Raw genomic sequence first — 21705 nt, forward strand, 5'->3', positions numbered from 1 at the left:
TGGTACATGTTGGCATGTCTAACCCTAACCCTAATCCTATCCCTAACCCTAACCCTACCCCTAACCCTAACCCTAACCGTAGCACCCTAGCACCTAACCCTAACCCTAGTTTTCCCACATGTACCGTCTTCCCACATGTACCGTAACATATATATTATATATTGTAAGGTATCACCTACCCTGTTTTTGAGGTAATCTCTGGTGCTCTGGTGGCCCTGTCTGGCCTCCCTGTCCACCTCAGAGTAACACTGCTCCAGCTCCAAGGTCACATGATCCTCCAGGTAGGCCGCACACTCCTGCTGGTTCTGAGTCAGGACCTGCTCTCTGTAAAACACACACACACACACACACACACACACACACACACACACTCTAAGCACACTTGCACAAACAGTGATTTCAAGGACAGTTTGGTAATACTGAATTTATCGAAGATCTTTAAAAATATGCAGTGTACACATAGAATATGTAAAGGTATGTATGTCTAATATATATATATATATCCGTGAGATATATATATCTTACAAGAGAGTGGAGATATATATATATGTCTCTCATATATATTCCAAGATATATATATATCTATGTGAGTATATATATAATATAATATATTAGATGTATACCAGTATACAGTATATTGTCCCAGCGGGAATCAAACCCACAACTTAAGCATTGTTAGCACAATGCTCTACCGACTGAGCCACAGAGGACAATCTATAATATAGATTGTAAAGAGCTCACCTATTATATATGCTTCCATTTTGAGTCTTGGATATTGTGTTACTCTTCAAATGACCCCAACCATACATCAATATATCTGGGTCTTTACTTGACATTATGGTATTTGGTGTATGAGTCCCCAGGTCAAGAAATATGTAACTCAGTATCCACAGTTAAAGAATTTGTGTAACTCAATATCTGCAATGATATTCTGTTATGATTTTTCTATAGCAATAATTGCCTTTTAACAAGACATGTTATTTATATTTGGACATATACATTTTGATCATATGTATACTGTATATGTATACAACATTTGTATCAATTAAAGAACAGTCATTAATTCCATTTGAATAGAAGAGATCTGAGTCCTCTGGCCTACTCCTTTGGTATCAGTTTACTCAGTATAGCAGTGTCTGAAAGAAACCCCAAAAGCTTTAATGATATAATACCAATCTCACTCTCTATAGAGAGATCTATACAGAGTATATATCTGTTTTAACCTGAAAGATTATCAATGTGTATTCCTCTTTTTCTTGTACCAATTTGTAAACCGGAGAACTTGTTATAACACAACCATTATGAAACCACTGGACATTAGGCCTCGGAAAGCCAGACACTGTGACAGTAAACCTAGCTGTGTCCCCAACAGTAACAGCTGCTGGTGAGAGTTGGGTCAAAAAAACAGGCTTTTCTTTTTTTCTCTCTAATGTAGTAGAATAGCGTTTAGACTCTGGCTTGAGTTCAAGTGTTTTTGTTTTTTCAGGTAATTGGAGGCCAGTGTAGTAGGACTCTTGTTCCTCTTCCTTAGTCGTCACAGATATATGTGCATATAATGTGCTAAAAGCATGGGAGTCAGAAGCAGTTTTAAAAAACGGTGCGTCTCCTCGTCCTATCGCAAGTGTATGGGGAGGCCGTAGACCACAGGCGCAGCTCCTATGATGTATTTGAGTTGGGTGGCCTGGCGGGAGGAGTCCATGTGGTCCAGGAGAGCGGCCCCAGGGCCTGCAGACATCCAGGACTGCAGCAGGGCCGTGGTGAAGCGGTTCAAGTCCACGTCGGTAACGTCCCACAGGTTCCCCAGAACCAACGGGCTACAGGGCAGAGCAGACGGGACACGCTAAAACATCCGGTTCACAGACACGCACACAGCAACTGATCACGCACTCCGTTTTTTTATTTCAGTACCTTGTATGGGCAGATTGGGCACTAAAGTAGAATTATCAGGGTTCCCACACATTATGAAACAGCACCTTTCAAGGACATTCAAGACTCAATTCCCTCAAATTCAAGGACCCAACACGGCATAGTTTGAGACAGAACTAGAGAGGGGAATTCAAGCACTTTCAATGACCCCATGTCTAATTTCAAAAACTTTGAAGACCTTGATTTCTTTTTCTCAAATTCACACACTTTCAAGGATTTCAAGGACCAGTGGGAACCCTGCATGATGTGTGTATAGAATACTGTAAAAGGATTCCCCTTTAGATTAAATTTAATTGGCAGAGTACAGAGACAAGGAAACGCTGTGTATTCGTGCATGCGTCCCTGGGTTTAGCCTGTCTGTCGAGTCTTACCAGCCTGCCATTAGGTAGCTGAGGATGATGCCAGACCCCTCCAGCTCCCCACGCACAGCCAGAGCAGCACTGCTGCAGCCAAACAGCATACAGGCGGCCCTCATCTCCTCCTGCAGGATCTTCTGTCTGCCGAGGAAGTGTGCCCCTGCTCCGTGGCCCGCGTAACTACGGCAACAGAGAGCGGCACGTGAGCAACACAGCAAAGACTGGGCAACCTCTGGGCCCGGTTGTTCAAAACTTTTAATCTGGGTCAGAATGACCCCGATTCTTTTCTCTGATGCAGGATCAGATCTATCTGGCTGATTTTGAGTCGTATAGGGGAAATCAGCCAGCTCGAAAGAGTCGGGGTCATTCTGATCCAGATTAAAAGTTTTGAACACCTGGGCCCCAGTATTTAAAAAATGTCAAACGAGCTCAGAATGATAGTTCAGATGTTTCTTTTGCGATACAGGATCAGATCGAGCTGGCTGATTTCCCCAATACAACTCAAAACCTGCCAGATACTAGATCTGATCCGGGATTGCAAAAGAAAGAATCTGGATCATTCTTATCTAGATTAAACATTTTGAAATACCACACAGAGGAGCTGCAGCAGACATTTCCAAACAGAAGTAAGTTCCAGTCAACTCAATTGTGACATTTCCCTACTCACATGTAGAGATCTTTAGTAGTGACAGCTTCCTGCAGATGGTCAGTGTCGGGAGCAGCCCCACTCACACCTTGCCAAGCATACCCACTTGAGAAGGAAAAGGGAGTGAAGGAAGGAGCGAGAGAGAGAGAGAGAGAGATATTAATAAGAGACAAATCCTTAACAGCAGCAGACATGCAGTACAGTATGTACTGGCACTAGGCTCACTTGGAGCAGAAGAGGTCTTTAAGTCGCTCCTCTGTGCCTGGAAGGTTGGCATCAGGGTTGAGCACGTAGAACACCCGCTTAGGGTCCACTCCTCGATTCAGGACGCACTCAGGGTCAGACTGAGGGGAGGAAAAGAGACAAGCAGTACGCCCGCGTCACTATTCAGCTTGAAACAAATGAGTCACTAGCATTAAAAAAAAAAGTCATAATTTGCTGCATGCATCTGACTGTTAGTTAACTGTTACTGATTTGTTAGTTTGCTTGTAAGCATCGCCCTCTAGATGGACGGGTTAAGCCCGACTCTCTCCCGACCAACTTGCTCATCCATGCCTGCCCGCACCCAGCTAACTGACCAGGCTAACTGACCAGGCTAACTGACCAAGCTAACTGACCAGGCTAACTGACCAGGCCCCAATGTGCCGATTCAAATAGTGCTTCATCTCACAGTTCTCAGGGCACAGTGGCCCAGTAGGGAGGACAGAGAGGGCATGCGGGTCACGGCACGGGAACTGAGGCAGGAGATGGTCTCCCACGGAAGCTTCTGGAGGTACTGCGGAGGAGGAAACATGATAGATATTACATCACAGCGCTTGCAATACGTGAACAACTAAAAAAAGCATAGTAGTACGTCACACAAACTACCACACTGTGCTTTGTTGTTCGCAGGGTATGTTGACATCGTGGTGCACATTTGAGTGACAGAGTTGCGGAGAGATGGGAAAAGTGTGTGTGTGTGCGATCCCTCATAAACACATGCATGTTTATGATGGATAACTGAGATTATGTGACCCCCCCCCCTCCCACCACTAACCTTGTCCAGGATGAGCACCACATGTCCCTGCGGCTCCGCCCTCTCTCGCAGCGCCGACACGGCCGCCCGCAGCAGCGCCACACACTCCTCCGCCCGCTCCGGACACAGTCCCTGGGCGAACCATCGCACGTCTCCCAGGGAGAGGAGAGGAGAGGCCGACAGCAAAGCCTGGAACACACAGGGTTAACGAGAACCGCCTGTTAGTCAACAGAGAGACCGTGTACTCGTATCAATGGACCTATCGCTAAGCCACACCCCCTTTGAAAACTCGGAAAAACAAACAACGCTTCACTGACAGTGACTGACTGACCGTGACTGAATGACATTCAATGACTTACAATGGCGGGAGTTGGCAAATTTCTGATTTCTGCCACAGCAAGTAATACTGTAGACATGTTTTTTTAAAGATGACAAGAATATTTAGTCTAGAAGCTTTTCACCATCAGATATTAGCAAGTTGTCTGCCTGTAGTGACTTTTGCTGTGATATGATTGGACAATTTCTATTTTGGGGCGTGGCTTAGCGATAGGTCCATTAAGACTCCCTTTCCTTTCACATCCTTTTCTGAGAGGGAGGGGCACACACCTTGAGCATCTCTTCAGAGGTCTGCACTCCCCAGGCAGTGAAGGTCTTGTGGAGGTGCTTGGCCTGGGTGATGAGCTTGGGGTCAGAGGTCAGGGGCAAAAGAAGCCCCCGCCAGCAGCCCAGCAATGCCTCCATCTTCTCACACAATTTCTAAGACAGGAAAACAAGGGGGGGGGGGACGGACGGACAAGAGAGGGAGACAAGATTTAGGGGCAAATCAAAAACACCCACATGAGGAACAACCGTTAGACATGCATCCACTTGCTTGTTAAGCATCGCCCTCTAGATGTACGGGTTAAGCCCGACTCTCTCCCGACCAACTTGCTCATCCATGCCTGCCCGCACCCAGCAGAGTGACCGCCCGCCCCTGCCCTTACCTCAACGCGACTGTCCAGTGCCCAGCGTCCTGCCCACCACTGGGTCTTCTCCGACTCAGACCACACCACCTTCTGCTGCTTCTGGATACTGTCAAACTCCTGAAGCAGCCAGCTTAAAGGGTGCTACACAGAGACACAGACAGACAGACAGACAGTCAGTATATGTATATGTGTGTGCGCGCACGCATAGGTATCAAGCAACAATCAACGGTGTAATACACATGTAATAGACATGTGTCTGTGTGTGTGAGTCAGTGAGTGAGTGAGTGAGTGAGTGTGTGTGTGTGTGTGTGTGTGTGTGTGTGTGTGTGTGTGTGTGAGTTCCTCACCTGCCGCTGGGCGGTGTGGATGCAGACGGTGACAGGAGAGGAGCCCCTCTCCAGACGGGTCAGCAGGAGGGTGTCCCCAATCTCCCCTGGCTGCACCCTGGCCACCGAGAGCAGACACGCCGTCACCCCTACAGAGAGAGAAGTCAGGTCACCATGCTGTAAACCACCAAAACACAACTCGCATTCACTGACAGTTTGCTCCTGGGTGTTAATAAGCTTTATTCAGGGTTCCTACAAGTTTCAACAAGTCAAATGTAGTCTTTTTAGACCTTTTTATAGACCTCTTTGAATAGAATTTTAGACCTATTCGCGACACCATATAGCTTTTTGTCATCGTCGAGGTGATGAAATTAGGGATTTCACTGAATTGGCAAATTGGCATTTTGGTTCTAGCTTCATTATGTTCTGCGTAAATAGATGTGGTCGGACTGATTTCCTTGCAGGATCTCATTTTTAAGACCTAGCACATCATTTTTAGGCCGAATAACTGAAATTTGGATTGGTGGATTTTAGACTTAAAGGCTTTTTAAGACCAGCGCGGGAACCCTGTTTATTTATATAGCAGCTTTCTCTTTCTTCCAGCATTGTGACTGCCAATGGCCCCTGGCGCTGAGCATAGATAACTTTTTATTGCGATCACTGACGGATAGATGATTCATTACTTAGACAAATGTATTTGTCGCTTTGGATAAAGGCGTCTGCTAAATGCCCAAAACTGTAAATGTAAACATAAGGTGCATAGCCTGAAGAGATGGGTCTTGATGGAAAACCCTTGAGCTGTACTCAGGGTTCCCACACCCTCTGAAACATCAAATTCAAGCACCTTTCAAGGACTTTCAAGACTCAATTCCTTCAAATTCAAGGGCCCACCATGGCATTGTTTGAGACAGATCTAGATGAGAATGTATATAATAGGAATGACCATGAACGGTTTTCAAATCTAACGGCGTTATGTCGGTTTAAAATCTAGCTAACTAATTAACCGTAGTAACTAGTATGGTTGTTTTATTCCCTTCTACATGTTACCTATATTTTTATTTTAGAGAGAGACAGAGAGAGAGAGAGAGAGAGAGAGAGAGAGAGAGAGAGAGAGAGAGAGAGAGAGAGAGAGGGGAATTCAAGCACTTTCAATGACCCATGTCGATTTTCAAAAACTTTTAAGGCCTTGATTTTTTTTTCTCAAATTCACAAACATTCAAGGATTTCAAGGACCCGTGGGAACCCTATGTACTGTACCTTTAGGGAGGTTGTTTATTTGTTGGATGAACTGTTGGCAGTGGTGCTGTGGGAAGGCGGAGGGGTCTGAGGTAGGAAAGGCAAAGATGTTCTCCATCTGAGCTAGTCTCTGCTCCAGAGGGACCGTCCCGGTCCGGGCAGGGGGGTCGTCCAGACTCAGAGAACCCAGTTTGTCTGTCAGCTCGCTGGCGTTCTTCTTCAGCTTCCTACAGGAGGAACACAGCAACAAGGTCACTGGATCTTCTCTGACGGAACGACTTAAAAACAATACAATAAACACAAAAACAAAAAGGAGGAAGAAATAGGATCAAAGAGAGATGCTCATCTCCTGATCTACCCCCTAGCCCCTTGTGTAGATCTGATAGGCTAGGTTGAATCCATTGTTTTGGAAGGCAACTTCCATGGCACTATTGATCATTGCCAGGGGGGGGAAGGGGCTGATTTGGACTTAGGAAAGAGAATATGGGTGACTGACCTGAGGCGATTTGAGAGATGTCGGATCATGTCATGCTGGGTAGTGACACCCACGGACTGGGCATGGAGCATCGCCGTGGTGACCGGGTCCTGTTGCCCCAGCAAGAGGGCCAGCAGGGTACAGAGGCTGGGGTAGAGGCTGGGCGGGGGGAAATGCTGAAGGGCCAACCAGGCAGAACGCAGCAAAGACTGCACCACCTCCAGAGAAAGACCATCTATGTGGAAGGAAAGGAAAGAGAAAGAGGGAGGGGGGGGGGCTGTTACTCTCCTGTCTATACAGATCACTCAGATTCAAACAAAATCTCTTATGTCTCAAATCTCTCAACAGAGCTCTCAGATGCACACCATGGAGGACTAGTAAGTAAGTAAGGTTTATTTATATAGCACAATTTTACAACGACAAACAGCCGCCCAAAGTGCTTAACATATAAAAAGATAAAACACTGGTAAAAGAAAAAAACAAGATAGAAAAACAGATAAAATACACTAAAAACATGGTGCAATACAAATACAAGTGCAGAAATAAAAGTGCAAAAAGTGCAGTGTCGGGAGGCAGGCTCACCTCAGGTCAAAGGCCAGGGAGAAAAGATGTGTTTTAGCTAGTTTTTTTAAAAGCCTCGACTAGTGACAGAGCATGGCCTCAGACTAGTGTCGCTCACCTGGCACAGTGTTGGAGTGAAGGGGGTGGATCTGCAGGGCTCCCCCTGGGTGGCCCCCGCTCCTGAGCTCAGACAAACAGTCTCTCTCTCCGTCGCCACATAGGTCCCTCCGCAGGACCTCAAAACCAGTGCCTGGGCCGTCCACAGCCATGCCTGCAGAGAGACGAGGCAAAGTGGAGTCAGTTCAACAGTGACATTAGCCTCAGCGCTCAGGGATGTTACAAGACAACGACACTATGGCATCTTTCAATCCACACACACACACACACACACACACACACACACTTACTGGATGTAGCAGACTCCTCAGTCTCAGTGTCGGACGCTCTCAGCTCTTCAATACTGCTGTCCATCATAATCCCTTCCATGTCCTCGTTGATCGTCCTCAACCTCTCTGGTTCCTCCCCAGTGTCTGGTCCCCCTGCTCCGGCTGCCGCAGCAGCAGCCTCCCTCCCGGCAGCCTGCTGTCTCCTGGGTCTGCCTCCTCTCCTGGCTGGGGCCGGCACCAACTCCACCGCCTCCTCCTCAGAAGAGGTGGAGTGGGGGACCGCTGTGCTAACCTTGCGCCTGCCCTGCCTCTTGGGAGGGGACTTCTCCGCAGGCGGCTCCGGTGCTGCTGGCTGCTTGCGGACGCGGGTCGTTCTGGTGGAGGCGGTGGGCTTTTTTGAGGCCGCCGGTTTCTTCTCTTTGAGCCCCTTCTCTTGGGGGTCGGCCTCTGCGTCACTCTCGTCACTGAATTGCACCTAGGCCAGGAGACAAAAGGTCAGAACCGTGCTGCAATACCCGTGGCAGTTTGCTAGTGATTCTAACACTCTGACTCCACCATACCAATTCATTTCAAGATGCACAAAACAGACCGACATATACAAATATGATAGAAGTCTTTATGATCAGGCCTCTCTAAAGATCATATAAGACGCTGGATTATGAAAGGCCTAAAATAATTTGACCCCGTGGGCCCAGTTGTTAAAAACGTTTAATCTGGATCAAAATGATGCAGATTGTTTTTTGTGATCCAGGATCAGATCAAGCTGGCTGAAATGACTCAAAATGGCTGGGGCGGCTGTGGCTCAGGAGGTAGAGCCGGCGTCTAATAGGTAGAGCCGGCGTCTAATGATCGCAAGGTTGGCAGATCGGCAGTTCGAGCCCCAGCTGGCCACATGTCGAAGTGTCCTTGGGCAAGACACTGAACCCCAAATTGCTCCCAATGAGCGGGACGGCGCCTTGCATGGTAGCTTGCCGCCATTGGTGTGTGAATGGGTGAATGAGAGGCCATTGTAAATAAGGCGCTATATAAGTCAGCCCATTTAGCATTTATCCTGGATAGCAAAAAGAAGAATCGGGATCATTCTGATCCAGATTTAACGTTTTGAATGACTGGGCCCTGGCGTACCTTGAAGCGAGACTTGTTTGTCTTCTTGGGGGCTGCAGGGACAGGCTGGGGTTTCTCCTGAGATGGTGACGCCTCTTTATACACCTGGAACGCCAGCTTGGGGGCCGCCTTCGCTCCTCCTCCTCCTCCTCCTCTCGGTGCTCTGGCCCGCTGGACAGGGGTGCAGGCCACCGGAGACACCTCCGTGCTGAAGTCAAACGAGCTGAGCTCTCCCCCTCCAGATCTGGCCTGGGAGGGTTTCACCATCACCGGTGTCATGGGGGGGGCCAGACACTTGCCACTTGCTTTGATGGAGGACAAGGAGAACGTCACTTTGATCTTGGGGACTCTGGGCGTCTTGGCGTCTTTCGGCTTGGCGGCGGCGACGGCCGCCGGGTCTTCCTTCCTCGTCTTCCTGGCCGAGGCTGTGAGAGGCAGCGGTCTAGCCTTGATGTGGTGCATCTCCACGTCCCCTTTGGGTGCGTTCCAAGTCCAGGCGGCGGAGAAGAGCTCCTCCGGGGAGCAGTCCCTCTGGGCTGCCAGGGCCAGACATGCGGCCAGGGCTTTGGCCGCCAGCAGGCCCGCCCTCAGGGGCCCCAGGTCCGGAGAGGGCTTGGCGGTCACGAACGCCAGGCCGGCCTCCAGGATCTTCCACGGGCCGTGGCCCTTGTCCAGCTGTAGCTCCAGGCTGGCCAGCGCCATGCGCAGGTACACTCTGCCCACCACGTCCTGCAGCAAGGCGGGTTTGGGGAAGCGGTTCGCAGGGCCGGAAACAACACCGGGGAAGAGCCCGGCCAGTCTGACGGCCAGTTTGGCGGTGACGCTCTTGCAGCGGGCCAGGGTGGCCAGGTGGAGCTTGTGGCTGGCGCGGGCTTCCGCCGGGCCCAGCTGGAGGGCCAGGTCGGCCTGCGCGGCCGCCCAGCGTACGGTGACCCGGCCCAGGCTGGGCTCGGAGCAGCAGGGGCACTGGCAGTCAGGCCTGTGGTCCAGGGAGGAGAGCCCGCGCTGGGGCCGAGCTTTGAGCGGAGGGGAGCTGGCCGGGTCCTTCCTCTCCACGGGCTCCTTAGGGAGCCACCTGGTGGTCAGGAAGCTCTTGGAGTCCTCCGCAGGGCTGGGGAGGGGGGGCTCGGGCTTCCGCGACGGACGGCCTTTCCTCGGTTTGATCTTCACCTCAACCTTCTTCTCCTGATTAGAAAAATCTAAGAGGTTAAAGAGAGCACAAAACGTTGTTAGCATCGTTGGCCACGGGACTCGAAGAGTTTCCAACAGTAAGAGGCACGACTAGGGTGACGTTGACTAACCCATGCAGAGTTCCAGAAGGTTAAAGACTCTGTCCAGGTCCAGTGCACTCTCCACCCTCTCGCCCTTCATCAGCTCCAACTCTGCCTTCAATACCAGCAGCTCCGCACATCTACACAAGGACAAAGACACTCAGAGTTTCAGAAGCCCGAAGCATGTTTTTTCCAATTCTGGTTCCGAGATTGAAAATGCTGAAAATTGTTGCTCAAAAAATGTAAATAAATGCTCAGCATACCCCCCCCAAAAAAGAAGATGTTTATACAACTAGTATTGCTGAGAGAGAGACAGAGAGAGACACACCCACACACACACCACACACACCACACACCCCCACACACACACACACACACACACCACACACACCACACACACCACACACACCACACCCCCCCACACACACACACCCCCAGGCCCACACACGTACTGGCTAAGAGTCTGCAGCTTGGTGGCCAGTTTGAGGGCCTCCAGACACAGGTGCCTGGCCTCATCTACGGCCCCGGTGCTGCTCCTCACTGCCACAATCTTCAGAGAGCAGCTCAGCAGCTCTGACATCACCAGCCACTTCAACACCAGGTTCTCACCTGCAGGGGGGGGGGGGGGGGGGGGGGTCAGAGGGAACGAGTCAACAGGACAGACTGACACACAACACCAGGTTATCACCGGGGGGGGGGGGGCAGAGGGAACGAGTCAACAGGACAGACTGACACACAACACCAGGTTATCACCGGGGGGGGGGGGCAGAGGGAGCAGGTCAATAGAACAGACTGACAACCAAATTAACCTCAGCACGACTTGCAGACGGACGGGCCTAAAGGAGTATTGTATAAAAGGTAGGCACATCTTACCACTTTAAAAAATGGGGTACAAGAGTGAGGATTTCCCTTGAGCCACATTCAAGAGGTTTATAGACACGTATTCTACGTGGAGTGGGGGGAACACCCAAACCGTGGTCAATGAAGCTTCATGAGACGACTTAGCCAGTCGATGCCGCAGTCTATGAAGTACAGTATGTGTGGTGGAAAGTATGCCAGCCCGGCCCTACCTTGGTTAACGAAGCGTTGGTTAACGAAGTCTTTCCCCACCAGCGCCACCAGCAGACTGGTGAGCAGCTTCAGACTCTCAGTGAGGGCAGTGTCTGCAGTCTTCAGTCCTGGAGCACACACACACACACGCACGCACACACACACACACACACACACACCATCAAAACAGCAATGCAACCAAAACACCTCATTCTCATACCTGTCATATCATCATATCATCATAGATTTAAAGCAACAGACGGCATATGATCACTAATGACCATTAGTAATGGGGCCACCCTGCAAGCTAAATACAGATATGATACTATACATGTAGATAGTATTATTAAAATCCCACCTGGGAACACCACCACTAGTGTGCCCTTGAGTATGGCCCTAAATTACTCCAGGGAGACTGTCCCTGTAATGTTTAATTATAAGCTGTTTTGGTATAAAAGCGTCTGCTAAACGGTTCAGATGTAAACGTAAAGGGCCGCTTGGTGGCGTAGCACACTAAGGCGTCAGCCGTGTAATCGCAGGGTCCCTGGTTCGATTCCGACCGTCGACATATCCTGCATGTCACCCCTCTTCTCTCTCACCCATCTTTCCTGTCAATCTCTACCGTCTCTATCCCAATAAAGCAGTTTTTTATTATTATTATAGAAATACAAATACAATTTGAAATCTAGGGTGCTGCTGACCATGCTGGGTGATCTGTTGCCGTAGACCTTGTGGCAGCGTGCCCGTGTCCAGACTCAAGTAGGCACTGCTGGTCTGGAGGGTTCGGGCACGTTGCAGGTACCAGCTCTTAGAGTACCTCTGCTCTCGGCCCAACTCATTCAGCACCTCACACAGGTAAGGCACCCCAAGCTCCACCTGGAGACATGAAGAGGTACAGGAGAGTTTGAGAGGAGGAGGAGGAGGAGGAGGAGGAGGAGAAAAGGAAACAAGAGATGGTGAGGGTGAGAGAGCAATGGCTACTTGTACGATCCCTTTGTCGTTTATATTGGGTGGTACCGACATCGGCTAGCGTTGGCCTGACCTAGTGGATAGTGAGTTGGACTGGTGATCAGAAGGTCATGAGTTCCAATCCCACCTGGGAACACCACTCTCTAGTGTGGCCTTGAGTAAGGCACTTAGCCCTAAATTACTCCAGGGAGAATGTCCCTGTAATTGGAGATAAAATTAACTGATTTGAATAAAAGCGTCTAAATGACGAAAAATGTCAGTCAATCTGCTACGGCCTAGTGAGCTTCTTCTGTTGTGTCTGTCTGTGCGAGTGTGTGTCACTGTCACAAGCTTGTGTGTGTGTGTGTGTGTGTGTGTGTGTGTGTGTGTGTGTGTGTGTGTGTGTTACCTGTCCTGTGCTGTAACAGAGCTGAGCCCTCAGCAGTTTGGCCGTCATAGAGAGAGAAGAGGGTCCCTCAGTGGTGGAGCTGACGGAGTCAGAGGCCAGACACTGCTCTGCTTCCTCCAGTTGGCTCTGAAACAGCCAATCAAAAGGTCAAGATAAAACACAACATTTAGCCTACGACGTGATGTAGCTGAATAGGGTTTCACCCGTTTGTTTAGGCCTCGTCTACACTTGACATTTAAAACCAGACTTCTGATATACAAACATGACGATCAGATCACAATATGTGTCCTCACCTGGTATTACAAACACAAAAAATGGTGGTCAGCCGGATGCCAAAACACAATCGGGCCACAATGTCAACACAATGCGACTCTTGTGCATCCTCTAGACCTGTACACAGGGTTCCCACACCTTCTGAAACATCAAATTCAAGCACCTTTCAAGGACTTTCAAGACTCAATTTCCTCAAATTCAAGGACCCAACACGGCATAGTTTGAGACAGATCTAGATGAGAATTTATATAATAGGAACTATCCGCTCACAGACAACAATTAAAAAGAGAGGCTTTTGAATGTAGAGGCTTGAACACTAGATTCTCTAACTAACCTTCTCTACCCCAGCACAGCAAAACAATATATTGTGAAATATGTGTAAAGTAATTTTTTTGAGAGAAATTCAAGCACTTTCAATGACCCATGTCTATTTTCAAAAACCTTTAAGGCCTTGAATTTTTTTTTCTCTGAAATTCACAAACTTTCAAGGATTTCAAGGACCCGTGGGAGCCCTGTGTACAGTTATCATAAAGTAGTATGTGATCATCCTGTTTGGATGACAAAAGGATTGGATTGAAGTGTCAAGTGTAGATGCGGCCTTAGATGTCATGCGTCTGTGAAGCTTATGTGAAGCCTCAACCCTATCAGCAGGTGAGTTACCTGTGCTGGTCCAGGGGCACCCAGGTCGAGAAGCAGTCTGGCAGAGTGGCACAGGGAGGTGGCACAGCCTTGGGCATCGCCAAGGCAACGGGAGAGGCCGATGGCCAGCTGGTAACTCTCAAGAGCCTGCAGAGGCTAGGATGAGGAGAGGTGAAGTGAAGAGTTGACATGATGCAGTCTAGTAACGAACGCACATTGGATCTATATCCTTTAAAAATATGCTGAAGACTTTTATGTTCTGTTCGGCTTTTAATTGAGTGTATTTTTTAAAGAGTTAAGCAAGGCTTTTTTAACCGATTGATTTGTTTTTTATGAATAGTTTTAAAGCTGAACTTTTTTTCACGTTTTAATTATGTTAGCTCATGTTTTTTATAAAGCATTACGAGTCTAGATTAATTTGTATGATTATGTGGTATACAAATAAATGTGCCTTTGCCTTCATAACCCCTACCCGTCAAAAGGCAAGATGGAGCCATAAACCCTTCTGCTCAAAACTATCAGATCCCTTTCAGATCTGAATGTGCCAAAGGGCAGTTGAAGACTAACACTAACTGATAAGTCTCTTACCTTGCCCATGAGTTTGTAGAGAGCAGCGGTGAGGGCGATGGAGGAACAGGTCTGTTTGGGGTTCCTGACTGAAGGCAGATCTTTACGCTTCTGCAGCAGAGAGGACCACTCTCTCAGCGCCCTGTCCAGAGGCTGGCTCCGCTCTGAGGAGACAGACAGACAAACACCCAGGTCAACTCAGGTCAACCCAGGTCAACCCTGGTCAACCCAGGTCTGGTGGATTCTAACCGGGGAGGCGGCGATGAGGTGATTATTTGAATCTTCAGGGTCGAGTATTTCAAATTTTTCAAATCTGGAGAATCAGAATGATCCAGATTCTTTTTTGCTAACCAAGATCAGATCAAGCTGGCTGATTTCCCCCCCCCTGTACTACTCAAAATCGGCCAGATAGATCTGATCCTGGATAGCAAAAACTTGCATTGTCCAGATCTAGATTAAACGTTTTGAAATACGATGGTCTACCAGGACCAGGGCTGGCCACCCCTGTAAACAACAGGCTGACAGACATCCTAACTGAGGTCTGACACACACAAGGCTGATGCTGTTACAGGATTCCTCCCCATCTTCCGCCAGAGACTAGACCCATCTCTTCAGGCTACACCTTAACTGTCCCCCCGGAGAGATCTACTACCCGCCCATACTGTCCCTCCTGAGACATCTACTACCCCCCACCATACTGTTTCTCCTGAGACATCTACTACCCCCCACCATACTGTTTCTCCTGAGACATCTACTACCCCCCAGCATACTGTTTCTCCTGAGACATCTACTACCCCCCACCATACTGTTTCTCCTGAGACATCTACTACCCGCCCCCATACTGTTTCTCCTGAGACGTCTACTACCCCGGGCCCCACCATACTGTTTCTCCTGAGACATCTACTACCCCCCACCATACTGTTTCTCCTGAGACATCTACTACCCGCCCCCATACTGTTTCTCCTATGTCCCCCCCAAAAAAATCACTTCTTCTAGCCGACTGCCAATGGCTCCAGGCCTGAACATAGATTACTTGTTCCTGCTATGACTGGTGGATAGATGACTCACATAGTCAGTCGAATGTATTTGTTGTAAGTCGCTTTGGAATAAGACGTCTGCTAAATGCCAAAGATGTAAATGTAATTCTTTACTGCTCTCTGCCGCCAAGTCGAAGCCGAGCCCCTCGTACACCAGGTGACTGTCCTGCTGCTTCTGCTTGTCCTCGTAGTCCAGGTCGTTGCTGCTCACAGGAACGGCGTCGCCCCCGGCCCGCTCACTCACATCCTGCAACTTCTTCTCTGTCTCGATGGCCTAGAAAAGGGCCAGGAAGAAATCCCAACGGTCAGTTTTAAGGCTTAAATGTCCATAAAGACACATAAAGAAGGAAAAGGGGAAAACTCCTGTTCAACTCCTGATACTCAAACTAGGGAGCACCGACCTCCTGTTGGGTCTTCTCCAGGGTGCAGATGTAGAGCCACAAAGAGGCGTGGGCCTTGTCATCCTTGAGCCTATCAGCATTCTTACTGGTCTCTTGCTCCTCCTCCAGCAAGCGCAGGGCCTCTTGGGTAAAATCAACTGCCGAGCTGCACAGTTGCAAAGAATTATTATTATTTTTTATTTTTTTATATAAAAAGAAGGCACGCCACTTACGTGGGCCATGTTTGTGTGTTCTGTAAATCGTTCACTCTACAGTTCAAGGTAAATCCTACCAGTCTGTCTGTTCGCTGAAGTCCTGGAAACACACCACCTGGGCCATCTCACACAGGTAGACAGCACGCAGGTGTGTGTGGGAGCTGCTCTCGTGGCAGATGTCCAGCAGGTCACAGAGTGTGTTGTAGCGCTTCTCGGTGGTGTCTCCTGACACCTCCTTGTAGACGCGTAGCTCCTCCTCGAGGAGACAGAGCATCACGCCCTCGTCTGGGACGTTACACCCAAAACCGTCGCGCAGAGTCCTGATTCGGAATGGCTTTTATTACATCTCAATGTACAAGTACACAAGAGTAAAATTCTTCTGGCTTTGGTTCCTCAACATTGGCATTCAGATACAAATGTCAACGTTAAGTAACAAAAAAAGAATGTTCAACAACATGACAGGGGAGGGTTACACCAATCAGTCGCTCTGTATGCGTAACATTAAATGGTAAATGGACTGCACTTATATAGCGCCTTTATCCAAAGCGCTTTACAACGGCCTCTCATTCACCCATTCACACACGCATTCACACACCAATGGCGGTAAGCTACCATGCAAGGTGCCGGCCCGCTCACTGGGAGCAATTTGGGGTTCAGTGTCTTGCCCAAGGACACTTCGACATGTGGCCAGTCGGGGCTCGAACCGCCGATCTGCCAACCTACCTCCTGCGCCACAGCCGCTCCAGTAAAAATATAACCTTTACTGGAGGAGGAATTTAGAAGTACTGGAGGGATGATGAAGTATTTAAGCGAACACCACAGGGCAAGTTACAACCACAAACATTTCAAGTCATTAATAGAAACTCAAGAGAAGAATAAAGGAGACAAGATGAAAAATGTACCTCCTTGACATCACACAGACACTTAACAACAACAGAAGCCTTGTGAACAGTGGATCCCTACTAGTAACCAATACCTGAGGCGTGTGTCCTCCTGACCGGCCTGAACGGCATCCACCTTGATTTTGACCCACAGAGAGACGGGCTCCGTCATGTGACCCGTGACCCGGTCACCCAGGGCCTGCAGCCACAGGATGACCCAGTCCAAGGCACGCTCCAGCTGACCGCTCCGGCGAGAGCTCTGCACCGCCATCCTAGGGGCCCAGCTCAACTGGAGAAAGACACACCAAATGTGTTGATGAACAATATCTGAATGGAGGGGCGCCTCTCTTTGATATGCTCTCTCTCTCCCTGTCAATCTCTACTGTCTATCCCATTAAAGCAGAAATGCCCAAAAAACATATTTAAAAAAACAAACAATACAACAAAAAAACAACAACATCCGATTGAATTCATGTACAGTAGCTCTTTCCCAAAGTATCAATGACTTTCACATCGAAACCTATCCACCCACGGAAATGAGGCATCCACTCAAATCTACTAACAAATTAACATGTTTAGAGACGCCTAAGCAGTGTAGTAGCTCACTAAGGTGCATGCAGCGTAATCACAGGGTCCCTGGTTCGATTCTGGCCATCGACCTATCCTGCATGTCATCCCTCCTCTCTCCAACCCATCTTTCCTGTCAATCTCTATCCCAATAAAGCAGAAATGCCCTAAAAACAAATATATATATATATATTTTAAAATGAAGATAATCTACTAACAAATGAACATGTTTAAAGGGGTAGGTATTACCTCATTAGACAGAGAGGCAGGGCAGTTCTTCCGTAGGTCCTGGCACAGGATCTCCAACAGAGTGAAGGCCTGGTCGTACAGCCGACGGTTGTAAAGAGCACATGCCAGCCTATTCACTGTTGTGACTATAGAGAGGACGGCAGACACACACACAGACACATCAGCCATCTGGTATTAACATGCTGGGGCTGAACCAGATTAAATGAGATGCCACAATCGGTCAGTTACCTGCTTGGACGAGCATGTCGTCACTGGGCAGTTTGCGGACTTCAGTCATCATCCGGCCTGCTGTAGCATTGCAATACAGCAGTACTCTGTCTAGTGTCTCCCTCTTCTCCAGCTGAAACAAAACAACAGCATTTTCATTCAAATTAACAATTTGAGCTCAAATAAATGTGAATGCTGACTAAACAATTACCAACAACTTTATAAACTAGGGCCATGATCCAATGGCCTGAACTGAAGTAGAATTCCAAAGAGGATAAAAACTCATTTGGGTGAGAGCTGGGAGCCTTCTTACCTTCGAAGCAATCAGGCTCTCATAGGCAAACACAAAGACCCGGGACATGCTGAAACACAGCATCTTCTGAATTTGGCTCTCGGGCCAAAATCCTTTTAAATCCTGTTAAAGAGCGACACACCCACCCGACATGTTTCTGTGAGAACATTGGAAATTCTTCCACTACAGCATTTTATCATGATACAATCAGGGGTGCAAATTGGGGATGGCCCAAAAAGGTGACACTTTTTTATTTTTGCCTGAAAACGAAGAAAATGTATCAATGGTCTAACCGTGTAAGTAGCGGCAGCCCTGACCATAACACCCTCATAATTACTTGGAAAACAGTTTACTCTGACTGTTATCCACGCTGTCTGGAATTGTACCTAGCTGCCTGAAGCTAAAAGTTATTTCAACAGCAGCGGAGTTTAGCAGACAGGAAGATTAGTTAGCTCACGCATCATGTGACTTGGATGAGACTTAGACGTAAAAACGGCTAATTTAGCAGAAAGGTGACAAGTCTGCACGCCTGACAATGATAAATGTCACCAACCTTCTGTGATCTCTTCTGTAGTAATGGATGGTACTCCCGCAGAAAGGAGAACAAGGCGAGCAGGCCCGCTCCACTCAGACCCTTGCTCTCGCCTGCCTCCACTGCCCACACCACCATCTCGCATCCCTCCAGGACAGCATGGGCCACCGGGTCCTCTAAGGCAGCAGGGAGAGACCTGAGGTCCCATGCACAGTCTGTGAACGCCAGCCGACAATCCTCTCCTGAGCTCAGGGAGCGATGTACGTCTACTGCCTGCCTGCCCAACACCAGAGCGTGCCTGAGCCAGTAATACTTAGTACACTCCTTGACCCTACCCATAACACCGTCCATCAGTCCTGAGGCCAGACCCCAGCAGCCTGCCTTACAGAGGAGCTTGGAGTTCATCAGCACCACCTCACAGAGCGTAGAGAGGCAGGGTTGCTCCGAGAGGTCCCTGTCCCCTTCCCCGCCTTGTCCCCCAGTCCAATGGGCCAGGAGGTGACTGTGTGTCTCCTGTAGGAGGAAGGAAGCGTCCTCCTCCGTCAGAGTCCCACAGCTCTTCTCGTACTGGGCCAGGGCGCTATTTGTGTACATGGGTACTTTGGAGCTCGAGAGAGGAAGTGGACTCCCCCTGTCAAGCAGCAGCAGGAAGCCCAGGGACTGCATCTGGCAACGGAGCTTGTCCCTAGGGTTTAGGGGGGTGTTGTCTTGGACTCCTGACAGTCCGTTCCACAGCACGGTATAGCAGCCCCGCACCAGAACACGGAAGTCCCCGGTCTATGAAGACACAGTCAACAACACAACAGATTGAGCAGGTGTACACAGTAAAAACTCGATGCATTATACTACGCTACATTTAAAAAGCAAGTACTTCTGCTCCTTTTACCTGTGGAGCTGGAGCAATCCTTTGGTAGAGCAGGGTTCCCAGGTGGCTAAACGGACGGTGCACTCCCAGAGAGCTCAGTTTACTCAGTATGTGGAAGATGATTTTCTCCATGTACAGAGGACTTCTCTGAGCCTCAAACTCCCCGGAAAGGTCATACCCGGAGAGGGCAAACTCCACCAGCTGGATCAGACGTGTGACGTGGTCACTGTCCGGGGGTCCCACTCCCAGTTGATGGTAACAGGCTCGGATAACCCGGTCACAACACAACCTTTGACCTTGTGGCCCAGGTCCACCCCTCACGAAATTCTGTAATGATAATACAGGGTATATACAGGAATCTTGAGGTTAATTTCAATACCTTTCTAAGACTTTTTAAAGACCTTGTCAATATTTTTCCAGACCTCACCGCCACTTCGAGCTGTAACCGTTCACATCAGTGACACCTTTAACTTAACAGTTTTAGTTTGCAATAGACTAGACCACTATCATACAACAGAATCTCCGGTTCATCTTTGTTTTCTAATAAAACTAATAAATTCACAAACTTTTACTAAAAGTTTTTAGGACTCAAACTCTTTGGACAGAGGGTAACCCTAACCCTAACCCTCTAATTCAGAAAAATACCAACACAATTCAAGACCTCATAAAATCGTGATAAGACTTTTTAATACTTATTAAGGGTCTTGATTTTCCCAAAATTGATTTATCAACTTTTAATACTTTTCAAGACACCGCGGATACCCTGTAATACAGTTACGGTGTAGTAGCCTACATGGCAAGGCCGACTACATGAATATCTAAAGCCAAAACATAAACGAATCTAGAAACGTTAGCTATAGTTTTGAATGATACATACATTGTCCTACAAAGGAGTAACATTTAGCTAAATAACATATTTAATGTTTAAATAATAATAATAATAATAATAACATCACTCACCTCCAACTCTTCATGTAGCAGACTGGTCTCCTTTGGACCAGCTGTCCGCTTGATGTAGTCCTCAACTGACAAGACCTCCATCTTCATCTCTGCGGTTAAAACATAATTATGAGGTATCTCGTGTTATTTAGAGAAATTGTGTCATCTTGATCTTGCTAGTTTATCTCGGCTAAGGATTGGAGTTAGCACGCTTAGCACGATTACTACGATACCTTAATCTAATCTATTACCAATCTAGTATTTACCATACCATGTGTTAATCTCTTGGGACTTAACTGTGTTGGCAATTTAGCAGAATGAACTGTCATTGGGTCATTATCATTACGGCAGTAATATCACTCAACTAGCTCAAAGTATTGCATAAATATTTGACCAGTTTTGGATCATAACAATCATAACATAACGGTACATGTGGGAAAACTAGGGTTAGGGTTAGGTGCTAGGGTGCTACGGTTAGGGTTAGGGTTAGGTGCTAGGGTTAAGGTTAGGGTTAGGGTTAGGTTTAGGTGCTAGGGTTAAGGTTAGGGTTAGGGTTAGAGGTAGGGTTAGGTTTAGGTGCTAGGGTTAAGGTTAGGGTTAGGTGCTAGGGTGCTAGGGTTAGGTGCTAGGGTTAGGTGCTAGGGTTAAGGTTAGGGTTAGGGTTAGGTGCTAGGGTGCTAGGGTTAGGTGCTAGGGTGCTAGGGTTAAGGTTAGGGTTAGGTGCTAGGGTTAGGGTTAGGTTTAGGTGCTAGGGTTAAGGTTAGGGTTAGGGTTAGGTGCTAGGGTGCTAGGGTTAAGGTTAGGGTTAGGTTAGGTGCTAGGGTGCTAGGGTTAAGGTTAGGGTTAGGGTTAGGGTTAGGCATGCCAGCATGTACCAAATCGACATAGCACCTAACCCTAACCCTAGTTTTCCCACATGTACCGTAACACATACATGACATTTTAGCAGGACAAAACGGGATTTATGCATCATATTATTCTGAATAAAACAGTGTTAACCACACTATCCCTACATCACAAATGTACATTATGATAAGTAAAGTAAACTAGCTTAGCTGTTATTGGAAACGAAGCAGCTAGTATCCAGTTGTGGGAGTTGTAGTTCTCACTACTGTGGCTGATGTGATGTGATGTGGGTCATGTGACTAGCCAACTCGGTAACATTAGCGTAGCGTGAAATTAGCATGAAATTAGCATGGAATTAGCATGCTAGCAGGTGTTTTAAGCCTATGTTTGCGATGATATTAAAACATATATAAAGTATGGACTTCAAACCCACCATGATCATCCAACTTTTCACCCTCTGGTTCCATTTCGTTTTCAATCACTACGAAAGCAAAACGTTGTTCCAGTGGCGTCTGTAGTAAATGTGGAACTGTCGTTTTCGT

The 21705-nt window shown here is 48.1% G+C and overlaps 1 protein-coding gene across 1 annotated transcript; it reads right to left on the reverse strand.

Annotated features, from left to right (window-relative positions):
* Window positions 1-1612: 1612 nt before the first annotated feature.
* Window positions 1613-20425, reverse strand: LOC308173556 (separin-like; the record flags this gene model as incomplete). Its single annotated transcript, XM_080548583.1, has 31 exons — window positions 1613-1814; window positions 2298-2462; window positions 2950-3033; window positions 3154-3272; window positions 3599-3703; window positions 3965-4132; window positions 4550-4699; window positions 4927-5049; window positions 5256-5383; window positions 6492-6697; window positions 6967-7180; window positions 7625-7777; window positions 7914-8367; window positions 9018-10195; window positions 10298-10407; window positions 10720-10876; window positions 11338-11445; window positions 12019-12193; window positions 12675-12800; window positions 13608-13742; window positions 14175-14317; window positions 15305-15464; window positions 15592-15736; window positions 15863-16105; window positions 16762-16955; window positions 17483-17607; window positions 17711-17822; window positions 18003-18104; window positions 18535-19290; window positions 19400-19705; window positions 20339-20425. The coding sequence occupies 31 exons, from the start codon at window positions 20423-20425 to the stop codon at window positions 1613-1615; spliced, it is 6633 nt and encodes a 2210-aa protein (XP_080404709.1).
* Between the last annotated feature and the right edge of the window lie 1280 nt (window positions 20426-21705).

Source organism: Nansenia antarctica, assembly GCF_963989245.1.
Source record: "Nansenia antarctica genome assembly, chromosome: 18".
In the NCBI taxonomy this organism is placed as follows: Eukaryota; Metazoa; Chordata; class Actinopteri; order Argentiniformes; family Microstomatidae; genus Nansenia; species Nansenia antarctica.